At 52.1% G+C, this 27440-nt stretch overlaps 10 protein-coding genes across 10 annotated transcripts; 5 read left to right on the plus strand and 5 right to left on the minus strand.

The window, feature by feature from the left end:
• The first annotated feature begins 1687 nt into the window (after positions 1–1687).
• BO82DRAFT_354212 (uncharacterized protein) lies at positions 1688–5416 on the plus strand. Its single transcript, XM_025635152.1, has one exon. It carries the CDS (start codon positions 2093–2095, stop codon positions 5084–5086), a length of 2994 nt encoding a protein of 997 aa, XP_025492237.1. The 5' UTR covers positions 1688–2092; the 3' UTR covers positions 5087–5416.
• A 504-nt stretch (positions 5417–5920) lies between these two features.
• On the minus strand, positions 5921–7310 carry BO82DRAFT_282959 (bifunctional chorismate synthase/riboflavin reductase [NAD(P)H] ARO2; the record flags this gene model as incomplete). Its single annotated transcript, XM_025631393.1, has 3 exons — positions 5921–6759; positions 6824–7185; positions 7276–7310. The coding sequence occupies 3 exons, from the start codon at positions 7308–7310 to the stop codon at positions 5921–5923; spliced, it is 1236 nt and encodes a 411-aa protein (XP_025492238.1).
• A 561-nt stretch (positions 7311–7871) lies between these two features.
• On the plus strand, positions 7872–9743 carry BO82DRAFT_354214 (putative lipoate--protein ligase). The gene is made up of 3 exons (XM_025635153.1): positions 7872–8955; positions 9026–9136; positions 9209–9743. The coding sequence occupies exons 1-3, from the start codon at positions 7927–7929 to the stop codon at positions 9497–9499; spliced, it is 1431 nt and encodes a 476-aa protein (XP_025492239.1). The 5' UTR covers positions 7872–7926; the 3' UTR covers positions 9500–9743.
• Positions 9744–9994: 251 nt separating this feature from the next.
• Positions 9995–12687, minus strand: BO82DRAFT_256601 (uncharacterized protein; the record flags this gene model as incomplete). The annotated part of the gene is made up of 3 exons (XM_025630908.1): positions 9995–11587; positions 11645–12487; positions 12562–12687. Coding segments are annotated over 3 exons (2562 nt in total), but the record flags the coding sequence as incomplete, so codon positions are not given.
• Positions 12688–12936: 249 nt separating this feature from the next.
• On the plus strand, positions 12937–14104 carry BO82DRAFT_354216 (glycosyltransferase family protein). Its single transcript, XM_025635154.1, has 2 exons — positions 12937–13224; positions 13291–14104. Exons 1-2 carry the CDS (start codon positions 13171–13173, stop codon positions 14047–14049), a joined length of 813 nt encoding a protein of 270 aa, XP_025492241.1. The 5' UTR covers positions 12937–13170; the 3' UTR covers positions 14050–14104.
• A 332-nt stretch (positions 14105–14436) lies between these two features.
• Positions 14437–14851, minus strand: BO82DRAFT_73181 (uncharacterized protein). Its single transcript, XM_025641500.1, has one exon. It carries the CDS (start codon positions 14704–14706, stop codon positions 14491–14493), a length of 216 nt encoding a protein of 71 aa, XP_025492242.1. The 5' UTR covers positions 14707–14851; the 3' UTR covers positions 14437–14490.
• Positions 14852–14996: 145 nt separating this feature from the next.
• Positions 14997–16371, minus strand: BO82DRAFT_282943 (methionyl-tRNA formyltransferase; the record flags this gene model as incomplete). The annotated part of the gene is made up of 4 exons (XM_025631392.1): positions 14997–15738; positions 15797–15924; positions 15978–16048; positions 16113–16371. 4 exons carry the CDS (start codon positions 16369–16371, stop codon positions 14997–14999), a joined length of 1200 nt encoding a protein of 399 aa, XP_025492243.1.
• Positions 16372–16543: 172 nt separating this feature from the next.
• BO82DRAFT_432150 (uncharacterized protein) lies at positions 16544–19506 on the plus strand. Its single transcript, XM_025640764.1, has 5 exons — positions 16544–16866; positions 16926–17019; positions 17072–18410; positions 18473–18504; positions 18560–19506. Exons 1-5 carry the CDS (start codon positions 16619–16621, stop codon positions 19376–19378), a joined length of 2532 nt encoding a protein of 843 aa, XP_025492244.1. The 5' UTR covers positions 16544–16618; the 3' UTR covers positions 19379–19506.
• A 1392-nt stretch (positions 19507–20898) lies between these two features.
• rho1 (Rho family GTPase RHO1) lies at positions 20899–21844 on the minus strand (the record flags this gene model as incomplete). The annotated part of the gene is made up of 5 exons (XM_025639286.1): positions 20899–21051; positions 21110–21244; positions 21331–21528; positions 21666–21693; positions 21777–21844. 5 exons carry the CDS (start codon positions 21842–21844, stop codon positions 20899–20901), a joined length of 582 nt encoding a protein of 193 aa, XP_025492245.1.
• Positions 21845–25666: 3822 nt separating this feature from the next.
• Positions 25667–27122, plus strand: BO82DRAFT_73374 (mitochondrial 54S ribosomal protein uL24m). The gene is made up of 2 exons (XM_025641501.1): positions 25667–26216; positions 26285–27122. The coding sequence occupies exons 1-2, from the start codon at positions 25800–25802 to the stop codon at positions 26921–26923; spliced, it is 1056 nt and encodes a 351-aa protein (XP_025492246.1). The 5' UTR covers positions 25667–25799; the 3' UTR covers positions 26924–27122.
• Positions 27123–27440: the final 318 nt, after the last annotated feature.

A 27440-nucleotide genomic window follows, 5' to 3' on the forward strand; every position in this document is an offset into this window, starting at 1 on the left:
CAGGGGCCATGTGCCCGTATCTACCCCAACAGGGGCTTTGAGGCGGTATGAGACGTACTGTCATTCGCGTCGTTCTACTCCGTACGCGATCCTTCGCCACCGCTCAATCCTCCCGGAAAGTACTCAACATGTTTGCTACCGCACCAACGGAACACCATCTCAATCCCCACCCATCGGAAAATTGAGGCATCACCTCAGCTCTGACAAGGAGGTAGCCCAATGCAGACTGATCAGACCAAATCCCGCGTCGGAGCATGGCCTCTGAATTCCTGAATGTTCACCGAACAACGGATGTCAAATCCTTTACGCCCCTCCTCCCTCTTCCCCCCCTTCACCCAAGAGTACCCAGGGTGCTGTTCAGATCATGGACGGGATGTGGCTGAACCCTTGTCACCGAGCCCAGCCAAGCCGTACTACGGAGTAGAGCTGTGTTATAGGCAGACAATGGTAACCTGGTTTGTTTCCCCCCTCCAGGATCATCCAGCCGAATATGAGCCCGTGCGCTGCAAGGGCCGTAAGAGTCCGACGCGTGGCCGGATCGCGCTTCTGCCTACTCTTCTCTTTTTTCTCCCCATTTGCCTCTCCCGACCATGAGTATGAGTAAGAAAGGGACGCCCCGACTCACAGTGGCAAGACGGAACTATGAGTGTGATGACGAAGGTGCGGGTCGTTTATTCAAGCCCGCGGGATGGCAGCTTATGGTACGTATTAAGAGAAACTGGGGTCTCTTGGTAAGTTGGTGCCCGTGAGCCCCGCCTGGCCATGATGAGCACGAGATCGGGTTTCTTTTGTTAATGCTCCTTGCATGTCCCACGAGTGACTAGCATCATCTCAGCCCTATTTGTGGTGCTACTAGTCTATCAGCTAAAAGTGCTAGGTTACAGTCTGATACTAAGTAGGTTAGGTAGGTCTGGACTCGGGATTCCGAGGAGCAGCAACAGTAGCAGCAGTGACAGCAGCAGCAGCAGCAGCAGCAGCAAGCAGTTGGCAGGTCAACCTGTAACTTAATTGGTCGAATCTCCACTTTCATCGGGCAGAGCTCCAATGAAAATAAGATAAACTTGAATGTTTAGTAATGAGCTAATCGACCTTCTGAAGCGTAAATTAAGGTGTAAACAACCCAACCCAAAGGTCGGCCCAGAAGATGGTCTGTTGCCCTGTTTCACTCGCGGCTCCACCTTTTCTTTTTTGTTCCTTTCTCATGCCATCATGGATCATGCACCCACCTGTTGTCCCCCTCGCGTTGATGGAACTGTCATTCGGAATCAACTAAACTCAAGACGTTGCCGTTGCCCAGCTTCACCGGGGTGGGGGAGCCTGCCCCTCCCGCCAAATCAGTCGAATCGGGATTCTGGATTCAACTATCCAACTTCTTCTACTCGCCTCACCTCACTCGACAACCCGGACAATGGCCAGGATCCATAAGTACAGTAGCCCGTACAGTACTATGTAGCCTCCAGGTTGCCAGTGCAACCGCCCGTGTTGACGGCGCAATTAATTGTTCTTCCCAGCCCCTCACTATTTCCTGGCTCTCGCTTCGGACTGGATGGGTCCTTAGACGGATAGGCCTGTCTACTATGGAGCTGAGCACCGTTCTTAGCACACTAAGTACACCATGACGATTATGTCAATCAATTCGTCCTGCCACAGACTCCTCATTTCATCTAAAGTCGGATCCGATCGGCCGCAATTGCGATGTTGCCTGCTGATGAGATCCATGTCAGTGTCACTTACTCACTCCTCCTCCTCTTCTTCTTTCTGGTCTAGCCACCAAACCCAAATCCATCTTCTGCATTCCTCCCTCCCCCTTACCCCATCCCTCTTCCATTAGCACCACCATACCTTTCGACCCTCGCTTCCTCCCTATCCTAAAGTGCTCGCTTGGATCTAAAGCGATTGGACCGGTCTAGTTTGACGATCCTCGCCCATGTCGGCTGATCTGGTCTCCAGCCGTGCCTTGTCCAGATCGTGCTAACGGGCCAACCGTTGCGCTAGATGCATTGCGATCTGTCTCAGACCAGCCTTGCTCTCGACCTCGTCTCCAGCTCTCGTCTACACACACATGGATGAATGTTTCCCACAAAGACACGGAATGCGCAGATCTGTCGGCGCCCACGTGGTGTCGACGCTTCTACTTGCCCTCGTTCTACTCTGCGCTGATCCGACCTCTGCGCTGATTCCATACGAACCATCGCAGCTACTCTACAGTCTCGACCATAACGGCTCTTTTGCATATCTCTTGCATGCTACGGGGTCTAGCCAGAATGCCACCACGGAATTTCTGGCCTTGAACGTATCGGGAGTTGTCGACGCCGCGGAACCGCGTTATTCGACTTTGACAAGTTCATTACCCTTCCAACACCATGGGAACGGTTCAGCTTATGTACCAACTGTCAACGCCGCTGGCGTAATCAAGGTACTCGCAGGTGGCTGTCGGGAAACTCTGGACCAAGGTGCGCTGTGGCAGTTCACCCCCAAAGCAACCGATTCCACGGGCAATGGCACTTGGGAACGGCTGGCCATAGGTGGCTCCGCAACTCAGTCCAGTGTCGCTGTGCATGGGCCCAATTTTCTTTCGGCGGGTTTTGCATATGCGCCCACCAATACATCTGACAGTTCCATCTATGCATTCGGCGGCATGTGCCCGTTCACGAATACCACAAATCAAACCTGGATGGCCGCGGCAAACTATTCTCAGTCGATGATCGTCCTGAATCCTCATACTTCCGGGGATACTGTGGTTTATGACGCCTCTACAACTGGCAGTCGAGCCCCTCCTATCGCGGAGGCCGGGTTTACAATCACACCTCTGCAGGCGTCCTATGCATATTCCTCCACCGGAGAGCCGCGCAAGCAGCAAGATTTTCTCCTGATTGGAGGCCAAACCCGGGACGCCTTCATAAACATGTCGCAGCTTGCCGTCTTTTCTCTCCCGCAGAATAGCTGGAGCTTTGTGAATGTGATGACTGCACCAACCACGCTCAAAACAGAACTTGCTGTACGAGAAGTCAGCCTCGTGGAGCCAAGATCGGGGCATACAGCAGTTCTGTCTCCGGACGGCAGCAAAGTCATCGTCTACGGAGGCTGGGTAGGGAACACGAGCACCGCAGCTCAACCGCAGCTAGCTATCCTGGAGCTTGAAGCGGACTACGAAGCATGGACCTGGAGGATACCATCGATGACAAATCCAGGAACTGATGAAGCGGCGGGAATATATGGGCATGGTGCCACAATGCTCCCTGGGGGAGTGATGATGATCGCAGGGGGACAAACTATTCCGAATCGATCTTCCAAACTATCTTCCAGAAGCTCTCTAGACAACTCGCAGGTTTTTCTGTACAATGTCACGTCGGGAAATTGGGTATCATCCTATGAAAACCCTTACTCGCGAAAAGCTAGCGTATCTGCTTCTGGCACCTCGAATTCGCGTACGAAGACCGGACTTGGCGTCGGCCTGGGCCTGGGGATCCCCGCTGTGACTTGTTTAGCAGTCTTCCTTCTCTTCTATAGCCGCAGGCGCTACAAGCGTCGCTCACGCGATCAGGAATTACGCAACTTGGCTCTTGGCGCAGAAAGAGCTCATTTCTGGGGTGGCGAGGGGCCAAATATGGCGAGCAGCATACGCAGACCCTTTTCCGGGGAGATGGAAGAGATTGCCGACTGGAAGAGTAAGCGCGGATCTGGGCAGTCGTCTGTCTGGCGTGATAAGACAGGAGGGACGATCGCGGAGAGCACTGGCCTGCTTGGGGAAGCATTGAGTCCCACCAAGTCCAACCTATCTGGCCCAATAGCGAGATTGTACCGGCCTCCAACCCAATACAGCGAGTTTCGCAGAAGCGATGCCACCGGAGAAATCCATCCAATTGACGAGCGCGAAGAAGACGAGGCAAAGAACGCCGGAATGATCATTGCGCAGGAGACATATGACCAGCCAAGAGGATCAGCCTTTCTACCGCCCTTGGGCGCCTACTCAGCTGTCCCCCTTGTACCCCCCGAATTCATTGCTGAGATTGGCATCGATCCAGACGGTGGCCCCGCCTCTCCAGACAAAGGAGACCGGACTTCATCCAATCTGTCCGATTCATCAACCACTTCCGCGAAGTCCATCATCCAAGCCCGTGCTCTCAATCTCCCGTACTTCTCCTCCAATCAGTCGATAAGTGGACGCCAAATACCCCTGAAGTTCACCGAAGCAGCTTCCGCCTATAGCAGTGGTGGCGGCAGCAGCAGCAGCAGCAGCAGTAATAACAGCAGCCGAGATGGCCCCCGCAGCCGGCCGAACAGCATGGCGCTCTCCTTCGTTGAGCAGTGCTATACCTCGGATTCCTACTCGACGGCACAGACCTCGGTGTCACAACGTCAATCCGAAGGCGAACATCTCCTCCAACATCACCAACCACCACAGAGCCTCGACGAGCCTACCTCCCCTCTTGCTCAAACGCTCGAGCTCTTCCCTATGCCCGACAGCAAAACCATCGCTTTGCCCACTGTCGGCAGGCCCCGAACCTCCGACTGGATCGGCCACAACGTCCGCCGCGTCCTCTCTCTCACCCGGCGTCGACCACCGGCGGCAGACTTCCCCGAACCCCCCGGGGCTTTCACCTCCATCGCCTCCGGCATCGACATCAACCTCGACCGCCGAAGCACCGTCGTCGGCAACGGTAGCAGCCGTCCGTCCCACGTAACCCCGTTGGCTCCCGGATACGGGAACACGCGGATCCCGCGCCGCTCCGTCAGCGCCTCCGCCGAGCTCTTCCGTCGCAAGCAGGGGGCCAGGGACTGGGGAGCCGGGAAGAGAAGCTCGGTCGCCGCTGGCCCCTCGTGGCGCGACGACACGGGGATTGGTGACGAGCTGGGCGGATTATATTCCGATGGCGGCCTGCGACGGTATGCTGATGCCGATGGCGCCGATGATGGGGATGACGACTGGGACGTCGAGGGTGCGGCGGAGGGCCGACGAGTTCAGGTGACCTTCACGGTGCCGAAGGAGAAGTTGCGGGTCGTGAACGCTACGGCGGGCGAGTTGGATGGCGTTTCGGAGAGGTCCGTGAGTGGTGGAATCCCTCGCATGGTCCGCGAGATTTGAAATGGCGTATTGTATATGGGTCCGTGTATACGCAATCCCAAGGGGAAGGAAGGTCTGCCTCGTGCTATCTTTCCTCTGCGAGTTTTTGGGTGGTTATATCCTGGCAATGACGAATTTGGCGAGCCCAGACCAACGTCCATTCCCCTTCGTTACCATTGTTACCTCTGTTTGTGTTTTGTGCTGGATATACGATGTTGGCCATGCTGATATTAAACGATATATGTACGTATGTGTTCACGAACCATGTGGTGGGAAATGAGGTTTTCCCCTGATGTAATGATCTTACTATATTATGAGCCATGAGTGGAAACCCTCGAGATTGCGAATATCCCAGCCAGATGGAGAACATCCACACGTTACCAGTATCACCGGCGTCAACGGAACATCCAATCCGGGGCAAGCCGGCGCCGCAGGCTTGACTCAACCGATTAGGAAGGCCCAATGGATTGAGTTGAACACTGTTCAGCAACAACGCTGTGTGTTAAATAACCAGATACATGCCCGTATTCTTATAAGCCGATGTGGGATATACCAAAAGAAAGAGAAAAAGAAGGAGAATAACAATTCATCCAAAAATGTCATACCATGATATATCGCTGCACTCTAATTTTCATGAATGGTGTCTCGAAACAAATAGGCCAAAAAATATAGAGGAAAACATGAATGTAGTGTTGAAGCCACATTCCAATCAATGAAGGAAACAACTTTTCCCAAGCCTGTTGCCGGAAATATGGAGAAAAAACCATGAAAAGAACATAAGGAGGATGATTGCTTCGATTAGATCTTCATGATGCAATGAGGAGAAAAGGGCTTTTTTTTTATTTTATTTTTTTTTTAGTTGGAACCGCTCAGGGTAGGACGGGTGGGGATGGTGTTGGGCAGGGGAGGCAGGAGGCTCTTGGCGCTCTCGCGAGCATACTGAGCCATGAGGGCGTCCATGATGACCAGGGCGGACATGGCCTCGACGATGGGAACGGCGCGGGGAGTGACGCAGGGGTCGTGGCGGCCCTTGGCCTCGAGGATACCCTCCTCCATGGCGTAGGTGGCAGTGTTCTGAGCCTGGCCGATGGTGGCCGGGGGCTTGAACGCGACACGGAAGTAGATGTCGGCACCGTTGGAAATACCGCCCTGGATACCGCCAGAGTTGTTGGTCTTGGTGGTGAGCCGCTGTTTGGTGGAGGTGTTGGGACCGAGCTGGGATGCCACGTCGGAGACAATGAAGGGGTCGTTGTGGATCGAGCCGGGAACCTCACAGCCGCCGAACCCGGAGCCGATCTCGAAGCCCTTGGTGGCGGGGATGCTGAGCATCGCGTGGGCGATCTTGGCCTCGAGCTTGTCGAAACAGGGCTCGCCCAGGCCGACGGGCACGTTGCGGATCACGCAGGTGACGGTGCCGCCGATGCTGTCGTGGTTGTCGCGGAACTGCTCAATCACCTTGGTCATGCGGGCGGCGGCATCAGCATCTGGACAGCGGGTGGGCACGAAGGAGTCGACGGTCTTGCGGTCGATGGTCTTGATCAGGTTCAGGAATTCGGGCTGGGTGGAGGCGGTGGGGTGCTCGGGAGTAGGGGGGAACAGGTGTTCGTTGCCGACGGAGGAGACAAAGGCGACGATCTCAACACCGTGCGATAGGCGAAGGTACTTTTCGGCAATGGCTCCGGCAGCGACTCGGCCTGATCATCTTCTTAGTATGTTTCATTCATTCATTTCACCGGCAGGTCGGAGGGTTGCACCCACCGATCGTCTCGCGGGCACTGCTGCGGCCACCACCACTGCTGGCCTTGACGCCATATTTTTCCAGGTAGGTGAAGTCGGCATGGCTGGGACGGGGGTACAGGTCCATTGTGCTACCGCCGTAATCCTTGGGTCTCTGATCCTCGTTGCGCACCATCATGCCAATCGGAGTGCCCAGAGTGACACCGAATTCTGTTCCTGACTGGATCTCGACGCGGTCCTTCTCGTTTCGGGGGGTTGTCAAGGCACTCTGGCCGGGGCGTCTGCGAGTCATTTGGGGCTGAATATCATCCTCAGTGAGCTCCATTCCGGGAGGGCAGCCATCGACAATGCAGCCGACAGAGCGGCAGTGCGATTCACCGTAACTGCGGGGACAAAGCAATTAGTTTGACCGTGCCTTGCTACGCCTGTGGCGAATGTCACAGATGACGCGATTGAGCAGGAGCAAAACCTACGTGGTGACGCGGAAGTAATCACCCCAGGTCGACATGGTGGGCTGATGTGATGCGATGCGATGTCGGCGTCGAGATTTTTCCCAAGTGGGAGGATCAATCGGAGTAAGGGCAGGAAGAAAGAGGAAGAGGTCACGGATAGAATTGGCAGCCTCAAGGAAGAAGGAAGAAAGAGAAGAAGGTGAGACCGTAGTGGGAGAAAAGAAGACTGGAGCAAGGCGGGTGGCCGGTGGAGTGGAATGGAAGAGTGGACTGGACAGACAAAAGAAGAATGAATGACTGATTCATGGCCGGCCGATCGCGAGATCGCCTTTAGGCTTTGGAGGGGCATTTCCTCTGCTATGCTTCCCGCCTTGGTTTTCTGCCGCCCTTTTGCTTCATCGGGTATAGCCCCCGGAGATCGGCTGCCTCTTTACTCGAAGCAGCCCGCGGGAGGGCATGACTACCGCCCTTTCCCATTCGTCCAAAGCCCAATACAAGATTTATACTGTCAATACCGTAAGTAACAGGTACGATACACTCTCACCGCCCTGCACCCCCCGGTCCACGGAAATCCAATGAGCATCACCAGCAATCATCATCATCATCACCGTCTTCCTGATCGATCAACATAAATAAATCTCATTGCGGTGCTCACCTGCTGCATCTCGCCCGATGCGCCACCTTTTGCGCACCTCCCCGTTCCGACCTTCGTCATCTGCATCCTCCCAATGGCAATATACGACGGCAACTGTACCAATACGGTGGAATTCCTCCTACACAGGTAATCGATTCGCGCAGCTCGCCAGCCGGCCATCTTCCAAACACCAGATCTACCAATCGCTGTCCAATGACCCCTACGTCAACCTCTCTATCGAGCATTTCCTCCTCCAGCATGCGCCCGCCGACTCTAATATCCTATTCCTATATATCAATCGCCCCTGTGTCGTGATCGGTCGCAACCAGAACCCATGGCTCGAAACCAATCTTCGCGTGCTGCACAACGACCGGACCGCCGCCGCCACCAGTCCGTCTTCTCCAGACCATTCTGAAAATGCCACGGCTCCCCTCTACGTCCGCCGCCGCTCCGGCGGAGGCGCAGTCTTCCACGACGAAGGCAACCTCAACTACAGCGTCATCTCGCCGCGCGCGACGTTCACCCGCAACAAGCACGCCGAGATGCTGGTGCGGGCCCTCCACCGCATCGGCGCGACGACCACCAGCGTCAACGACCGCCACGACATCGTCATGAAACTCGAGGACTTCGGGCAAGGGGAGCCTGAGCTGCAACCGCGCAAGATCTCCGGGTCCGCCTTCAAGCTCACCCGCGAGCGCGCGCTTCACCACGGGACCTGCTTGCTCGATTCGCCCAACATCGACCGGCTGGGCTCGTTCCTGCGCTCGCCGGCACGCGAGTATATGATGTCCAAGGGGGTGGATAGTGTGCGGTCGCCCGTGGCGAATGTGTCCTCAGCGTTCACGAATGCACCGGTCTCGTTCGAAATCCAGGACGTCATTGCGGGAGTCATGGACGAATTTGCCGGGCTCTATGGAACATGCTCGGATGCTGTGCGCCGGGCGCAGAGGGCCCATGTTGTGGAAGCGTCGGAGTTGTATGCCGGAGAGGACTGGGTGGTCGGGACTGTGGGGGAGGAGCAAGGGTCTGGAGAGGCGGAGATCATGAAGGGGATCGAAGAGATGATGGTGAGTTGCGTTGACAATGCTCTTGTCCTTGTTCTTGGGTCGTGGTATCGTATGCTAATAAGGCATCAAGTCCCTTGAGTGGAAATACTGCCAGACACCCCGGTTCATCTTCTCGACCCATCCGGTAGAAGGGGAGGACCCGCGCGACCGGCCTCCTCTGCCGGCCTCCTTGCCGCCGTCTGTGAGCTACCCTTCCGTCATCATGTACGGCTGAACTGTCGAAAGTAAGCTTGGCTGACCTTCGACTATCTAGACTCGCGTTTTTCTTCGTCTCAAACATGGCGCCATCGTTGAAAGCCACATCTCTACCTCCTCGGACACCTCCATAGCTGCAGAACAGGCAGCCCGCTTACAAGAAGCCCTGAAGGACCGTAAACTCCACGAAATTCAGCCAGCCCAATGGATGCGGATTCTCTCAACCCATCTGGGCACCGAAGAGGAACCTCGTACGATCCAGGAGCTCTCGAGGTTTGTCTCGGATAAACTGGGGTGGGTCTTAAATGCAGATAATCTCATACTTGATAAAATGGCGCATAGAAGATAGACCATAAAGCACAGTCATATTAGCGATTGCATGAGAGAGGCGTTGTGGTTCAAGGATTACATTCGAGGTGGTTTCTGAATTGGGTTCGGCACAAGGCTAGGCTCAAGTTTGAAGGAGTAATGATCAATTGTACTTTAGGACAATATGGAGGAATTGCTTGCTTATGACCCACCCTGACATAGTGAGCAATCGGTCGTTCCATCATTCATAAATCGTTCATTCTACTTGCTATGTACAAAATACATCTCCAAACAGCCCCAAGTACAGTGAAACGAACGAATTGGACTCGGAACAAGCAAGCTTTCTCACCTGCTGTAGTAAATCGCGTGGGCTCACAAAGAGTGGCACAAGGTAGATTTAGCAAGGGAAAGAGGCAGCTAACCAACTCCAAAAAGTGCAAACGCTTTAATGAGACAACAAATCGAATGGAGCCAACCAATGCCCCAAGATCGGGGAATAATACTACCGTATTCCTCGCGCCGCGGCGAAACGATCCTTGAGCTTCGATTGACTGCGCGTTATGCGGCGACCGGGCTCGTCCTCCAAGCTCAGGCCCCCGATCCCTGGACCCAGCTCTGATCGTCGGGGCGAGAACAGCGAGTCACTGTTATAATCGTTGTTCCGTCCATAGCGAATGTTTCGAATTGTGTTGTTGGTGGCAGATGTGGCTGTTGTTACAGTGGTTTCAGTGTCCGAGTCACGGTCAAACGCGTCCGACACGTCGGACTCGTTGTCTTTCAGACTGTTCAGAGTGAAACTGTGGTTTTTGGAAAATCCGCCGTCATATGGCGAAGGTGCGAATTGGGTGGGCGTGGCGGGTGACTGCGCCGAGAAGCTCGAGGTAGGAACAGTAGATGAAAACGACAGGGGTGGCATAGATGGCTGACTGTCAAACGACTGGGCCTGGCTAGGGTGATTAAATACCGATGGAGACTGAGGTCCAGGCACGCGGCCATCTGGAGACGCGATGCGGCGGTGTTGTTGTTGCTGTTGTTGCTGGGACCTAGACCCATGGACTGCAGCGAGGCGATACAGTGACAGCAGATTCAGTGCCTCTTGGGCGGTCATGAAAACCAACAGCAACTTCCCGTATGTGTCAAAAGATTGCCGCTGGAAAGAACCCCGGGGAAGGTAGCCCCCAAGGTTAACAGCAGCAGCCAGCTCGGAAAAGCAGATGAGGATCTCCATGCCATTCCACTGCATGATAGGACGTTTCATGACCTCTAAAAGGGCGAACCCGGCGATAAGACTGGCACTGCCCAACGATGCGATTTCAACATAATTGCCCGGGAGCGAGAGTAGACCGTATTCCGAGAACGTCCAGGCAGCAAGAGAAACAATGAGAAGACCTAGCCGGAGGTATTGGTAGACAAAATAACTCCATAGATTCACAGGATGGTGGGTGTGTTCATTTGGGTTTTGGTGTGCTTGCCAGTAATTGTCTTCTCCATCTTCAGGCGACTTGATGGTGAAGGTCCGATCAAACAAGCTCTCAAGTCCAGTTGTCGCAGTATGATCGCTCACAGGAAAGAACTTTGGCGGTGCAAACGCCGCGCCTGCATCACTAGTGTTCCGCTGCCATTGCGGCGGTTGTGCAGGGGTGCGCTGAAACGGATTTCGTTCCACTGGTTGAATGGGGTTGATGGGGTTTGCGTTTTGGGGTTTGCTGCGCAAATTCCAGGCGGGTGGCTTAGGCGCAGCGGGCAGGAGGGCATAAGACGGCAGCTCGCCATTGAGCACAGATTTCTTGTCTCGCTGACGGACACTAATGGTGGGTGTAAGTTCGCGCTGGACAATGGAAGGAGTCCAGTCCATATCGTCAGCCTCTGGGGGTGGGGTTGGAATGCTTGGTTCCTCAGGAGCTGTCCGTGGAGAAGCAAGCTTGTCCAAAGGGAAACGAGAAGGTCGCTGCCGAAGATCGCCAGTAGGACTTGTAAACAGCCGGCGACTGTTTCCAGTGTTGTTACCAAAATTAGGTACTGGAGTAGCTTCGGTCTTCCGACTTGGGGTGGCTGCGGGGGTGTCATCATTCCAGACGACCAGCGGACGGGTGTCATAGCGCACAATGCGCCTAGAGATCGCAACAGACTAGAGGTAGGTGTCCTTCATTAGCGAGGTCGACATGGGGTTTCGTAGGATACATACCAATATCGTGAAGAATAGCATAAACAAATGTAGAGTCGGCGGAACATTAGCCTCCAGTCCGCTCGAAGAGGGTTCTCGGAGAACCGCCCAGAAGACACATCGCACCACCATAACAATGAGCTGTACCTGATAGTACTCGCCTAGGCCAACAAAGCGCCCGCCCCTTCCTTCCACTTTCAAGCGTAGCTTGGGGTTCCACCACAAAGACAGAATGCCGACAATGAGAGCTAGCCCGGCATAAGGTGCTAAATCCATCGCGCAACAGCTCGGTATCCGACGGGTCTGCACTATCTCGCGTGCGCACTCGACCAAATAAGGAGAGGTAGATAAGGCGTCAGGGTCATGCAGTGGTTCGGTTTCCTCAACGGCTAACGCACTCCAGATATTCCAGCTAAGTTGACCGGCAACACTAGCCCAGTAACCCATGGCGCCGGCCCACACAAGAAGGCTTCTCCAGTTCCACCGACGTGCTTTTCTTGCCATCCTCCCAGCCTTACTCCGGTCCATCATCCGTCTCAAATGGTCTGCTTTAGCCTCATATCCGGTTTGACGAATGCGCTGTTTCACTCGAGGCTCGCAAGTGGCGCAAACCTGGGGATACCGCTCCTCTAGGTTTTTGCGAAATTTAGGATACTCGCGTTCATATGCGCCGAAGCTCGGGTCATCGGAAGGCGGGAAGTAGGACGCCAAATTGTTGGTGAAGAGGTGTTGGTTGCGGAGACATTTGTCGCAGAATAAACTGGAGCCTGTGAAGTCGTTGGACTCGAAGGGCGGAGTTGATGCGTCAGGGCTGTTAACAGCGGGATTCGTTTCAGTAGCAGGGGGATCGGTGATTTCCCCGTTCTGACGTGAGTTAGCTATATTAAACCCAGACTATCATGGCATATGAGCACCCCGTGAAGCTACAAGTGACCTACTTCATCCAAATAATTGATAGCCTCGCAATGTTGACAACGCCATTTGCGGATGGGCTCTCTGTCAGCCTGGGGTGAGCGACACCCACAGTAGAAACACTTCAATCGCTTTGCGAAGAAAGGAGCCATCTCCCGTCAAGCAGGGGAACATTGATGGCGGGGAAGATATGTTTTAGAAGGTGGGGATGACAATGGTAGTGGTGGTGATGATGATGATGACAGAGGGAGATGACAATGAGGCGAGGGGGACGAGAGAGAAGGAGTTAAGACAACAACAGCAAAATAATCGCCGAGGGCGGCACGGACCACGTGCTTGGTTAGTTTCGAGGTCGCCGCTAGACTGGCAACAATCATGAATACCTCACCTGCTGTCCTTGTCGCCATTGCTTTCTGAGCTTCAAGAATGCAAGCAAGGCGGGATCTGACAAGCTTTTGAGGGTGTGCACAACATAGCTTCGGAGGGATCTTGAGGTTCCTCGTTCGCGATCACACCTCCGAATCGCATCCCCGCGCACCGTCCGCAGCCAACCAGAAAGCCAGCCTGTTCTTCCCTTCGCTCAATTCGATCACCAGTCGCCAATTCCCATAATGTCTTCGGTTGTAACTTGGACAATGCTGCTCTGGGCCCTAGCCCTGACGTGTACACTTTGTATATTTGCAGCCCTCGTCAGTGCCATGCTGCACCTCACCGTCCTTATCATAGCCGATAACTAACTCGAGGTCGACTTATAGCTCCTTCTCTACGCGTTGATCCAGTCGCACAACACCAAAGTGCCAAAGTGGCGCCCGAGAAACCGACCCATTCATCTCTTGGTGGTCCTGGGGAGTGGCGGACACACGGCGGAAATGTTCTCCATGCTCCGGCGCATGGAACTCGATCCAACCAAGTACACATACCGAACCTACGTCGTGAGCTCCGGCGACAATTTCAGCGCGAAGAAGGCCGTCGACTTCGAAACAACATACTTAACCCAGAATGCGGACCCCGCGATATCCGAGCGGCCCCTTCCAGCAACGGGATCATACTCTGTTGTCACAGTTCCGCGCGCCCGTCGCGTACACCAATCTTACCTGACTGCACCCTTCTCTACTCTCAGTTCCTTCTGGTCTTGTCTTCTGGTGTTGCGCGGCTTACATCCAGATCAGGGACCACTTCATGCGGAGTCGACGCACTCACCCCATCCAGACATCATCCTCACCAATGGGCCGGCCACCGCAGTCTGCATCATTCTGGCCGCTAGGCTTCTGCGACTGTGGCACGCTCTTAGTGCTAGGTTTGTACTTGGGTCTAGGTCAGTCACCGTGTCGAATAATTTCCGACTTCGCACGATCTTCGTAGAATCATGGGCTCGAGTGACCACTCTAAGCCTGTCAGGTAAACTTCTGCTGCCTTTTGCGGATCGCTTCCTCGTTCAGTGGCCAGATCTAGCAGGCAAGAGAGCGTGGAAAGGAATGAGGCAGACTGAATATGCCGGCACGCTGGTGGATTGACAAGCAACACATATTATCAACTGAGATCGACCCAAGGCCAACTACTACAGTACTATACCATAAATGGATAAACCATATTCACCTGGTATCGATGGTTCCGAGGTTCTGATTGAGCGGTGCGGACTAAAAAGCCCTTCAGCGGAGTAAATTGAATCGTAAACTACTGCTTTTTCTCACGTAGGTTTGTTGATTGGGGGTACGCTTGGCTATGCTATTCAGCTTGCTATTTTCTTGTCAAGCTCAAACCCTCACTCCAAAGCCTTGCCTCGTGTTGTAATCTTGAACAATATACCCACTACGATCCCACTAAAGCATCATGCATTCCCTGAATAATCGCAATGCCCTGATTACTGCAGGGTCCAGGTATGTGTGTTCCAAGGAGTGGCAATTCTTTTACAGCTGTTTCCAAACGAAGATTAGAGGCCCAGGCGCTCTTGTAACCTAAAAGTATGCCGCGAAGGGCTGCAACGTTGCTATTAACCATTTTTTGAACAAAGACACAGCTGAGAGGCTCGAGACAGTGGTTTGAGAGTAGTAGCTCACAATATGAAAGGGCTCAGCAGCCATGGTATATTCAGTGTACGGCCAATATTTTTGAGGGACATAAGGCGAAAGACGTGCTGAAGAGAACGGTACAGTCTTCCATGTACCATGCATTGCTGCTGTTAATGAAACCGCTGCTAGGTTGATCTAGACGTTACTGCCAATGCATATGTCTGTGACCGGCCAAGCAGTTCAGATCGGTAAGTCCTCCGGCCGATGATATTTCCATTAGGACTAATTCTACAGTTGCCGGATTTGCGATGAGGTGGAGTGTGGGACCGTGGGAGATGATCATCTGCAATGCTCGGTGTACGAAGGCCTGAATTGGCTGGTATAGAGGGTATTTCGCGATGGTATCGCGACGTCAATGATTGTATAGGCATATTGAGTTCATCTCATTGCGTTCAGTGTAGAGGATTGTAGAACGGTGTATAACCGATGTCGCCCGAGTAGAATGTTCGTTCGCCAATCATGCGAGCCTTGCGAGCGGCTCGAAGAGCGTCTGTAGTCAACCCACCTTCGACCTTCATTTGATGAATCCTGACCAGCTTGTGGTCCCGAGTGAACACATAGACGCCCTTTCCTTTATCCAATTCGATGGGAAGGGCGCTGTCCACAAACGGAAGGCCGGGTACGACCGAGAATTTATCGCAGCCTTTCAGCAAAGCTACTTCTTCAAACTCAGAGAATATGACGCGAAGATGTTGGAAGCTGGGCTTTCCACCAGATGTGCCGTTGGCAACTAGGGACTTGCTCCAAAGCGGGCCTACCACATGATGCCTTCTCAGGATTTCAGGCAAGGTCCACTTGGTCCAGTCGATATGCCGGTCTTCTGGCATGATCTTTGCAGCATGAACCAGAGTACCATCGTCCGCTGAAGAGCGCCAGCCTACATCTTGTAAAGGGGGGACGAAAAGTCCCTTTTGAATGCCTTCGACGAGAATTTCCGCGCCCTTGGGGGCAACGACATCTAGCAGTTCCTGGACCGTGCATGAATCTGGGTTCGGTATGTCGAATCCTGGGAATGGAGTCTGCGCTAGAATAATACCGTGGTCGAAGTGCTTCAGATGTAAAGTTTGCAATGTGACGCCAGTTCTGGTTCTATTGTGCAGGAGTGTGTGGTGTAGCGGTGCGGGACCGCGGAAGCTGAACGTTCTCATTAGCAAGGCTGGATTTACTGCTTACGATCTTGGGAGATGTATACTCGGGGAGTAAAGAGGGGTGCACATTGAGACCTCCATATTTAGCACCTTTGATAATCCGAGGAGGCACAAACAGCCCGAACGAGACAGCGACAATCAAATTGATGGGCCCTTTTGGCAGGACAGGAGGCTGAGAGCGTTAGCAGACATGTTCTGGAGCTATCAAGAGTTTTGAAAAATTACCGTCCATCCCCGGAAAGTGTCAATTTCATGGATAGGAAGCGCTAAGTCTGTTGCGGCTGCTTTGATAGGGACTGTTGCGATCCACAAGCATGTCAGCCGTAAATATTCCGATCTGTTTCTCATGCACAAACATACCTTCCTGGATTTTCTTCAACCCTCGCCCGACCCTTTTACCGGGTCTACAGACGACATCAATGGAGGCGATCCGGTCCGGTCGCGAAAGATGTTCGGCATGGAGCGCTTTCAAGGAAGCAATACTGAATTCATCGGAACCGCAGAAAAGTATGCGGAGAGGGTCGTAGGCTTTGGTCGTCAAGTGACGATTCATAGAAGGGAAAGCATAGAGGGTGGGTCTGAATCCGCACAGGGTCGCTGGGCCCCGGAGAAGCAGCATAGCATGCATTTGATGCTCCCCACTGCAATGGTGCCTGAACAATCTACTATGTATTATGTACACACTATCTCGTTGCTGTAGCTTCGGGAGGATCGCCGAACGCCGCCACGTGATGTCACCGCCTTCCCACCACCCCCCAAGGAGAGAGTTTCGATCAGCAACAAACAATCCATGATTATCTCTTGCTCCGCAACGACGCTACTGCTCGGTACTCTCAGTGATACAGAGCTCACATGTCGATGGCGCAATGCCTGATAATGCCTCTGCGTCGGTGATTCCTGCACAACTCTCTTTCCTCACCATCTACAACCCCCGCCTCGGACCGACAGACGAAACAATACAGGATCAGATCGTCTTCTATACATCTAGGTCAGATCGTTCACAGCAGCGCGAAAGCCCAGTCCCTGAAGAGGGTATCAATAATGGGCCTAATGGCGACTTAAATGATAGGTTGCGGCAGATAGGGTTGGCCCAGGGAATAGTAGGCTTTGCCAGGTAGGTGAAACCGCTATCAAGGGTTAGTCAAAGGTTCAAGGGCTGATCTGGAATACCAGGAACTTCTCAGAGGGCAAGGCCGTAGAATATGTGGAAACAGAGAAGTCGCAGATTATCTTGCACGAGCTTGAGCAGGATTGGTGGATCTTAGCAGTGGGTGACCTATGTCGCCATATGTCATAGATAGCTGCTGAGATCTCTCTAGTCTGTTGAGCTGACTCGACTGCCAATTGATCCGGCTACTCTCTCCCAAAATGATGGGTCAGCTACACCTAAGTTCACATACTCTTCAAGGGAGATGTGCCCCCAACAGCTCTTGATACAACAAATGCGCCGGGCACACACCATCTTCCTTCTACACCACCAGTTTACGCTCGACGCCCTCTACGATCATGTTGGCAGGTCCAAGTTCTGTGATCTCCTCGACAGCTTCTGGTGGCGATTCGCTTGGAGCTGGGAAATGCTTCTCAGTGGGAATCCGGTGGTTGACATGTATGATGGTATCAAGCTCTCTGCTGGAGGTGAGCTTGGGGTCGGCGTTGGCGAGGAAGAATGGGGCAGCGGGGAGAGAGAGGTCTTGGAGGACTTTGTTTCTAGGACGGATGGACTTGTAGATATGATTGTCTCGCGATTTGGAGACTCTTCTACATCATCGAGGGAGTCTGTCTCGGAAAATAGAGGGTCAACCTCCAAGGGCAAGAGTGAAAACGCTGAATCCTGGCTTGGTGCGGACGTTGCCCCAAAACCTTCAGATGGAGTCATATTCTCGGGGGTTGGCGCTCTCTCCAGACCCTCTGTCGTGAGAGTCTCTCAGTGGATGGAATGGATTTATAGATATGGCGTTGACGCGTATGCAGTGAGCGAAGATCCGGCTTGCCCTCGCCGGCGAAAAAGACGAAAGAAGCATCGGGGAAGGCATCCGGTCGCGAACGAGACTGACCGTCAAGTTGGACCTGCTGTCAAACCTGTTGATCATGCAACTTTAGATCGTTCCTTTTCTCCCGGCATACCTCGTCCGCTTGTGGTAGGAACTTCAGACGCTCTACAGCCGCCAGCAGAGTCCGGTGTGAAAACAAGCTCTATCACCAGCAGCAGTGAGAGCTCGTCAACGCGGAGTGACCGGGCAAATGACCGGGCGATGCCCAGCTCGGAAACATTAATGAAATACCTCACTCTCGGGTATGGTTCATCTTGGGGCCCATCATCTAGAACAGGGAGCCCGCATCCGCGCATCGAAGCATTGAGGCGAGAGGACGACTCCTCAAGCCCGACTCACCATGTGAACCCCCCTACTTATTCTGCAGAATTAACTAAGGGGGACACTGCCGATATCGAGGATAAAATGAAGCCCAAGAATACTGGTCGATTCCTCATTGGGTTCCACAATACGTCAAATATCAGCACCACGGACAGACTTCAGGGAGACAATGAACCATTGAACACGCTCACTGCAGATTCGAGTCATGTAATCGACCAAAGAACATTGCACGTCCGATTGACAGTCCCCTTCCAAGAGGCTGTTCCTCTGGACGAAACTCCAACTGGTAAGCAACTTTTGTTCTGAGAGCAGGTGGAACTACTGAGTGGCTGATGACATGCATACTAGGCTCGGTGAAGTTGCGAACAGTTGTCTACGTAGTATGTCGCGCATTATACAGACATCTCCCTGGACGGTAAATTGACCATTCTGTAGCACCAACCATTCATATACACGTTCCTCTACGATCCTTCCACCCCCTCTCTAGCCCAGCCATCCTTCTACCACGAACTTCGCAGCCAAATGAGCATCCTCCACAAATCGCTGTGCAACTCCACGTCACCCGCTACTGCAGCGAAGCGAATTTCCGTATCCGACAGCGCGTTCGAGGTAAACAACCGATTCACAACCCCCAGCCAGCCGGTATACAATCTCGTGTACGATCCTACCAACTTGACAATCCGCTCCTCCATTCCTAACATCCCGGAACTGGGATCTCCGAGCACCATTGAACCTCAAGATCGCACGATGCTACCGCCATGGACGCGGGTTGAGAGCCTCAACATCCACCACCGACTGCTAAGCACATACGCGGAAACGCGCTCTCGGCCCTTGGAGGTCGAAAGAACCTGCAAGACCAGTCGCGGCTGGTGGATTGTGTGGATGCGGATGTCTGACAGTCCCCTATCTCCACCAGGACCAGAAGATGCTTCTGTTACCGGGACGAGCACGAGCACACCAGCCGAAGCCAACATCGGCAGTAGTGACAATGGTGGTGGTGGTGGTAGTGGTGGAGAAGGAGCTTATGGAGGTGCCACGCAGCAGGAAGCTTTCCTCATTCGGCGATCAAGCGATCATATTTCATCAGGACATGTCCGCACCGGTAGCGGCTCCAGATTCTTTCGGGATCTCGGAGGCGCCTCATCGCCAGGTCTGCAAGCGGCAAGGGCTGATACAGGCCCAGCAAAGCTCGTCGAGGGACTGGGCCTCGATGCCAGACGGTATATTGGCAATCTATTAAGTTTGAATAGGTAGATCTGGCGATGGACACCGGGGGGAGGGGGTTTTTGCTCTTACGTAGGCCTACCTCCAGCAAATCCACAACGTATACCTCTCCACACACATGTACTAAATAAGCTAAATAAGCTAAATAAGTCGTCTCCATGCCGCGGGCCTCGGACCTTGGTGGTCTCTAAATAGATAGAGAACCAACAGACAGGCAACTGAATTTCATAAATAGCTTCAGGCAGACATGCTCCTCGGTAATTCAGCACATGAACCAAGCTTGGCCACGGTTGCGATTCCTAAGAACATCCATCTTATTGACGGTGGATCTCGTACTAATGTCATAATCAGCATTCCTCCCTCCGCCTCGTCACCCGTCCACTGTCCTTTGTTCAGGAGATACCTACGAGCCACAGGGTCCACTCATATGTCCCCACTCGGAAGGAGGGAATAAAGAGTCTCAATATATGCTACATCACCCATGGACTTACTCATACCAATACCGGGTCGCATACTCACTACACTGCAGGGTACGATAATAGGTACATGTGATCAACATATGAGTTACGATAATGCGACGTGGATTGGATTCTTTCTACCAATGAATTCATGGTCCAGCAACCAACAGATATTGTTGAAGCCTAGTTCGCATGGAAAGGAAACCTTGGGCGCATACAACCGAGAGCATGCCAAGGATAAATACTGCAGTGGTCAAAAGACAATGAAATAAGGATGAGTTCTGCTTCAAGATTCTCTTTCTTCATGGCTTGACATCCGCCGCGAAAGACACATGTATAGTTATTAAGATCGCGTGACTGACAAGATAAAGGAACAAACAAGGGAAAATGGGGGAAATGGGTTCAAAACCAATGACAATTCCATGCATTCTCTTTAACCGAAAATAAACAAACAAGGACAGCAGATTAGAACACAGCAAAGTGGGGGAAATCTGATGATGATGATGATGATGATGATGATGATGATGATGAGACTGTGCTGGGGAAGATCTGATAGGCGAGGCAAGTGTGAAGAACATCTGGCCTATCGTAGAGATTTGCGTACTGTCTCGATAACCAGGCCATTTCTCCGAGGGGATCGATGCAAAGGATCGATGTGAAAAGGATAAGGCTGTGCATCAACTTGTGCTGCTTTGAACCTCCATAACCCGCTGCAGCGAGGGCCTCTTTCTGCTGGCAGCAACCCGGCGCCCAATTGTCATAGTGGATGATCGCGAACCGCCCCGGAGGCGCCTAAGAGGAGCTGGAAAATAAAAGATAAGAAAACCCACAAGGTTATGAAGACAAGACAACGCCTCCCTAAGAAAATAATGTCTGCAAAACAAGAAAGTCGACCAACTGCATAGCCAGATAATCCCATAAAGCTCGTGTGCCCGTGATTGAACATTATCCACACTCGCATCCAGGCACAGATTGGAACATGCCAACGGAGGACCCCTTGGGAGTAAAATGATAGAAACCAAATATTCGAGACGCTTATCCGTTCATATAATCTCCGCACGAAACAGACCTTTTGCGAAGGAAACAACTAGTTTACAAGATGGTGCACTTCTTCTTGCTCTTGTGGGCCTTGGTCAAGAGCGCAGCCCGGGTAGCCGCCTCAAAGACCTCGCGAACGCCCTCGTTAGTACGGGCAGAGCACTCGAGGTACTTGTAGGCACCGATCTTCTTGCGAACCTCCTCACCCTAGGGGAAAATCAGCATCAATTCAAAGTCAGCTAATTAGCGCGCCCGATGGACTTACCTGCTCAGGGGTAACCGGCTTCTGAGAGGTCTTGTGGAGTTCTTCAATGGTCTTGGGGTCGTGACGGAGATCCATCTTACAGCCGACGAGGATGATAGGGAGACCCTGGCAGAAGTGCAGAACCTCGGAGATCCACTGCAAAATCATCAGCATGTTGACCGCAGATAACCTTGACATGCGCAGGCTTCATCGTCAAGGTCGAAAATGTGGGAACTTCTCACCTTCTCCTGAACGTTGTCCAACGAGTCAGGGGAATCGACAGCAAAGCAAATCAGGATAACGTGAGAGTCGGGGTATGAGAGAGGGCGAAGGCGATCGTAATCTTCCTGACCAGCAGTATCCCAAAGAGCGAGCTCAACGTGCTTGCCATCGACCTCAACATCGGCAACATAGTTCTCGAAGACAGTGGGGACATAGACCTAGGGCAGCGTTTTCAGTCAGTCCAATAGGAACGAAAGGTTGGATGAGCAGTTGCATGGTGATTTCGCATCGAGCGTGAGTAGGACAGGAGACAACAGCGTGAAGACCCAGGCAAGGATAGGAGACGGAGGCTAACCTCGGGGAAAGTGCCCTTGGAGAAGACACTAAAAGGAGAAAAGATGTAGAGTCAGTGTGTGCCATTTGGCCCCTTGGACGGGGGGAAAGTGACCAAAGATGAAGAACTTACATCAACAGACAAGTCTTACCACAGGCACCATCACCAACGATGACAAGCTTGCGGCGGATCTCAGCCATCTTTATGGAGGGATGAAGATCAGCGAACGGAAGAGCAGAAAATAGGTTGATTTAGCGATATGCGACAACGAGAGAAAAAAGTATGCGTAATGGAAGAGGAAAGAAAAAGAAAGGTAAGTAGTTGATGGAATTTGGATTTGAGAGAGGGGAAGGGAGGAGTGTAGCAGGTAGAGGGAGGTGGAGGTTCAAGGTAGAGGAAGAGAGAGAGAGGGTGAGTAAGTAAGTGAGTGAGTGAGTGAGTGAGTGAGTGAGAGAAAGGGACAGACAAGTCAGGCGCCCGAGGAAAAGGGTTATCACGTACGGTGCACGGGAGTAGGCGCAACGGGCGCGGATTAAAATATGGGAGGGAAAGTAGGGGGTGGGGGGGTTCAGGAGGGCTGTAGAGAAAACAAAAGAGTCTAGAATCAAAAGAATAAACCCAAACGATGAGTTTAGCAGAGGATTTACGGCAGTAGAAGAGTCCCTTGAGAAAAGAGAGGTTATCACGTTGGAGAGGTGATGAAAGAAGAAGAGAAAGAGAGGAGGAAAGCGGAAGAAGAATGGATGGGTTGATAGACAAGAGGATGAATGACCAGACAATGAGTGGTGTTGGTGGTGTTGGTGGTGGTCGTAGTGAGTGCCTGTAAGCAATGCTCCTACAGTACGAAGTACTGCTCTGTTGCTGCTCCTACCTAGTACTGCTTATACTGCTCCTGGAATACTACTACAATCACAATCACCACCACCAACACTGCTGCCTGCCCATTGCTTGCTACATTTGTTTAGGACCAGTTTTGGGCCAGTTATGGCCATCCATCGGCGGGTTGGCACTCTACCTATCTTCTGTATATTCCTCCTGGCTCTTTCAAGTCTGTTCCTTGAGGCTCTCTCCCCCTTGTCTAATCATTTCAGTATCCCCAATACTAAAACAAGCTGAAACGATCCTTCCCCAATCCAGTGGTTAAAATGCTATGAATGTGGCTTGTGACAAACTGTTTATACTTTCCCTTTTCCCCTTCTCTATTTGTTGCCTTTCATTGTTATCATCTTCCTCGTCCTTGCTCTTCTTCTCCTCCTCCTCCTCCTCCTCCTCTTCCTCTTGCTGCTCCTCTTCTTCTTGTCATTACTAGCATTGTAACCAACGGGATGCTTGTGATTGTCCGGTTTGTCGGCTGCAACCTCTTTTGTTAATAATTGTTTTTTTGTTCTTTTTCTTGATGAGTTTTCTGCCTTTCCGTATCACTAAGGCGGCTGGCTGTATACGGGAAAGAGCCACGTTACGGTCCTAAGAACTGATGGAAGAATACGGTCGATAGGCTACTCCTCCAAAAACAGTACTCCTTTTCCATGATCCCCGGTCTTTCTTGATCTAGTCGCCTATTTTCGCATCCACTAAACTTGTTTAACTAGTTATGTTGTCCGGTCATTTTTGCTTACTTAGCTGCCTAAGCTGCTGCCTTCATTCCGATTAAAAGCCACCGTGGCTGAAGACGGGAGCCGGGAGCCAATGGTACTGTACAATTGACTTCCCGGTATGGTATGGTATGATACCGGACTTAACTCAATCAAACTGGTACTAGGTAAAATTCCTGTCTGTGGTCAGCCAAGACGATGTAAGTTAAAACTTATAGTCGGTAAGTACTGGGTAGTAGTTATTATTGTCGACCAATCCAGCGAGATTTTTCCTGCTTTTATTAGCTGGTCCTTTCTTTCTATGGCTCAATCTTACCTAGGAATACATTCCCCCCGTTCCGCTCCGGCTACAACTTGACTAAGCTGTATGTCGTCATCTTCGCCATCTGTCGCCTGTTTGGAAGAAATATGTATGGAGGTTGAGAAGTAGGTCTCTAGATAAGGGCAAAGTTCCTGAGAGGCAGTTCGAGACCCAGAAAAGAAGTTTTCAAGAAAGCTCAGCTTCCATCACTCGGTACATTTTTGAAAACTATCACTAGTGTTTCTGCGCCAATGAACTTTCACAGTATCCATCTTTAGTTACCGTCGCTGTCCTCCAGGCTATCTACAGAGAGGCCTAGACGCCAGTCGGCACACTGGCGGGGAACCCTAGATAGCTGGTGCCCAAGCTCGAGCACAGCTAGACAGCCTCTTCTGCATCAACGTCCAGTCCAACCAACCTCTAGTATTCACCCGTTGTACATGCACCAGGAGAGTGATAGACATGAGTATGTTGTCAACCAGAAACTCTGTCGGCTTTTAGCAGTGATCATCGACTTTCTTCTAACTGTGTGTGTGTCCTCACTTGAGAGGCATGGTGAGTGTATGTATCTTTGCCTGCTCAGTATGAATTACCGAAAGTCGAATACCCTGGCAGATTCGCGTTCCGCTCGCATTTACCGACTCCCGAGCTAGAGATACGTGGCGGTGCAAGTGATCTTCAATGCCCCCCTGAGCATGCTGCGATTACATGAGTAGGCACAGTACGTACTCTCCTCCCTGGTCAACGTCATCAAATGGGACCGGAAAACCACCCTAGCAAGTGCGACCCCATGAAGCATATTCTCATTTTTGTGACGGGCTCCTTATTCCTATGCAGCTTTCAGTATGAACCAACGCACTGCAGGCATCCTTTCATGGTTATGGCGGTCGACTCAATTCGCATTGTTGACGTTGTAAGTAGGTAGAGAGTACTGTAATTCTTACTGCATGTCCATGCATGCATACAGTACATTACAATTGTCGACTACGAAGCTATAATACCCGGGTATAGCCTTGCCATCTTTCAGCCACAGATAACCCGGCGGCAGCAGCCTTGCAGTAGGTACTCGTTGTACGGATTAGCAATCGTACATATGCACACCGTGATCGTATTCTCTGTTCAGATCGTCACCGAGTCGCTCGTTTCCAATCAGAATTGCAGGGCTGTTGCGCTAATGCTGTGCCAGTTCTAAGCTGAGTGCTTGTTAATTGGACCGCCCCATGCTTACTGAATTGACTAACATTCGGTGAAGCTGCTTGGACCATGACGTTTGGTTGAGGCGGAGGCGACCCTCGCGAACTCTATACATCGATCACAGCTGCAGCTGGAAAAGAAAGAGGCTAGATCACTGCTGGGGATGATGATCGGGTCTATATTTGACAGCCTCTATGGTAAGCAAATCTCGCATTCTGATGTGTTGTCGACTGTCTTCCTACGGTTGCCACTATCCAGCGTGGTTTACACGGACAAGCCTGCCGATCGAGCCATAACAAGCCATGCGAGCTCGTACCTACTATGTAGGTATCACCTGTCAGATGGACGGCGAATAAGATGAAATTGCTTTCCTCAGATTCCCTCGCATCTATCTGCCTTGGACCTGTGACGGATACGCTATCCGTATACACTGTATGGCTTGACCACTATCGAGTGACAACTACTCTTAAGGAACTGGATCCTGTTCAACCCTCCTCTATGCTATCGCAAGAGCCGACCCGTTAGTTGAACCGAACTCCTATGCTGTTAGCTAAGTAGACCCTTCCCAGATCTAGTTAGTATCATATATCTTTCCCACGGGCACCCGCGCATCTAGATAACTATTGAACTGCCTAACTTCCCATCTTGAGGTTGAATGTTGATACATATAGTACGGTGTTCTCTCTCCATCAGCTTAGAAGTACACATGATTGACATGCCCAGTGGCTTCCTGACTTCGAAAACCCCAATCACCATAGCTTGGAAAAATCCATGAGAGATCAGTCTAAGGATTGGCAACATCCGATGTAACCACTTGTCTTATTTATGGAATGGTAGCTCTACATGACGTACTCACAGAAGTATACTAGGTAGCTACACTGACGTGGTAGTTAACTTGAATGCCCAGACCGATCCCGACTGAAATGGATGCTATCGAATCTGATTGGTGGTAATCCCCGGGTAGACACGTGACTGCAACAGGACCGCAATTTTCCCTTCCCCGACATTCAATCTGGCCGCGATTCCGTGGGAAAGGACGGCCGTTGTTGGCATCGCAAACAGATCACCATGCAAAAAGTCATTCAGAGAACGGCGCAAGCCCGGAATCAGGCCACGCGTAAGGCCATCCGGGCGGCCAAAGTTGCTGAACGCGAAGAATACAAGGACACTCTCCGCCAGCGTTTCGCCTACAAGCGCATGGAGCTCGACAACCTCCGCGAGGAAAGGCTCCGTCGCCGTGAAGATTGGATGCGTGGTCCTCTAGCCCCCCAGCGTGATGCCGCTCTCTCAGGAAGCAAGTTCGGTGCCCTGACTCCGCAAGCATTGAACCCTCCGACCGTTCCTAAGCATCTTCGGAGGAAATACATTAACATTGCGGCGGGAGATCGGGTGTGTGTTATGAAGGGCAAGGATAAGGGCAAGATCAACGAGGTCATCAAGGTGGATGCCAGCAACGAGACGGTGTTGGTGAAGGACCTCAACATGGTACTGTTTGCTCCTGCTCGATCGCGGATTGTCTCACTCAACTGACTGCTGCCCCAACCTCAAAACAGGCCGATATCTACTTTCCCGAGTGGATGACCGACCAGTATGGAGAAAAATCCCCCTTCCAGTCTGTCAGCATTCCCTTGTCCTTGGACGATGTCCGCCTTGTGGTCGCTCTCGATGACCCCATTACCGGTCAAACGCGAGATGTACTGGTGGAGCATGTTTATGGCGGAGGGCCCATCCTCGAACGTGGCTACGGAGTCGAGACCCCTAAACACACCAGATATATCGCCGGTGAAGACATTGAGATCCCCTGGCCCAAGGCCGAGCCCCCAGCGCCGAAGGACGAAGAGTGGGATACCCTCCGTATGGAAGTTGAGACGCCAACTTGGCTGCCATCGCTTCAATTCGCGCCTTTCCCCGCATCGGTCATCAATGAGCTTCGCAACCCGTACTCGAAATACCGAACCAGACACGATCCTGAGTGGGTGGAGAAGAAGATGATGGAAGACTACAAGCGGGAATATCTTCAAAGTCAGACTTTGTGGACCCCCCTGGCTCGCCTAGATACCTCGAAAGTCGCGCAAGCAAGGAATCAAACACCCTCGCAAAAAGCTGGTGGGACCCGCAAGATGGACAAGAAGACAAGAGGGTTCATCGAGGCTTTCTTGGAGAAGAAGCAGGCGGCCACGACGAACGCCTAAGCACCTGTGGTAATAAGTTTGCCATTGGCCACTGACGAGAGCAATGGCAGCTTCATGGTGGTCCTTTCTTTTTGTTCCCCCTTTTCGCGACGTTATTTCTGGGTTCCATGATGAGTGTACATTAGTGCTGCTTGTAGCATAGAATATGACTTGTATTAAGATCATCAACAATCAAGAGTGGTGAAGGAGGTTGTACAAAAGAATTTCTTGACTACATTAGCATGATAATGCCCTTGAGACAACCATTGCACCAATAAAAAGGATGTTCAGCAGAGACTAGGAAGAACTCTTCATTGCAGGGCGATTATTTTTCCAATATGCATTTGGTGCGCGCACCCGATCGACCAAGCCGCCAGGAGGGAGTCAGGTAGGTGGGAGTGCAGTCCTTTTCTTTCATCTTACTTAACCAAAAACTACTTACCTCCACCTCCACCTACCTACCTTGCTATTCAAAGCGCATCGCAAAAAATCTCGGTTTGCCCGTGTCATGCAATATCCTCCTTGTCCTTATTGAATT

This window comes from Aspergillus uvarum (assembly GCF_003184745.1).
Source record: "Aspergillus uvarum CBS 121591 unplaced genomic scaffold BO82scaffold_25, whole genome shotgun sequence".
In the NCBI taxonomy this organism is placed as follows: Eukaryota; Fungi; Ascomycota; class Eurotiomycetes; order Eurotiales; family Aspergillaceae; genus Aspergillus; species Aspergillus uvarum.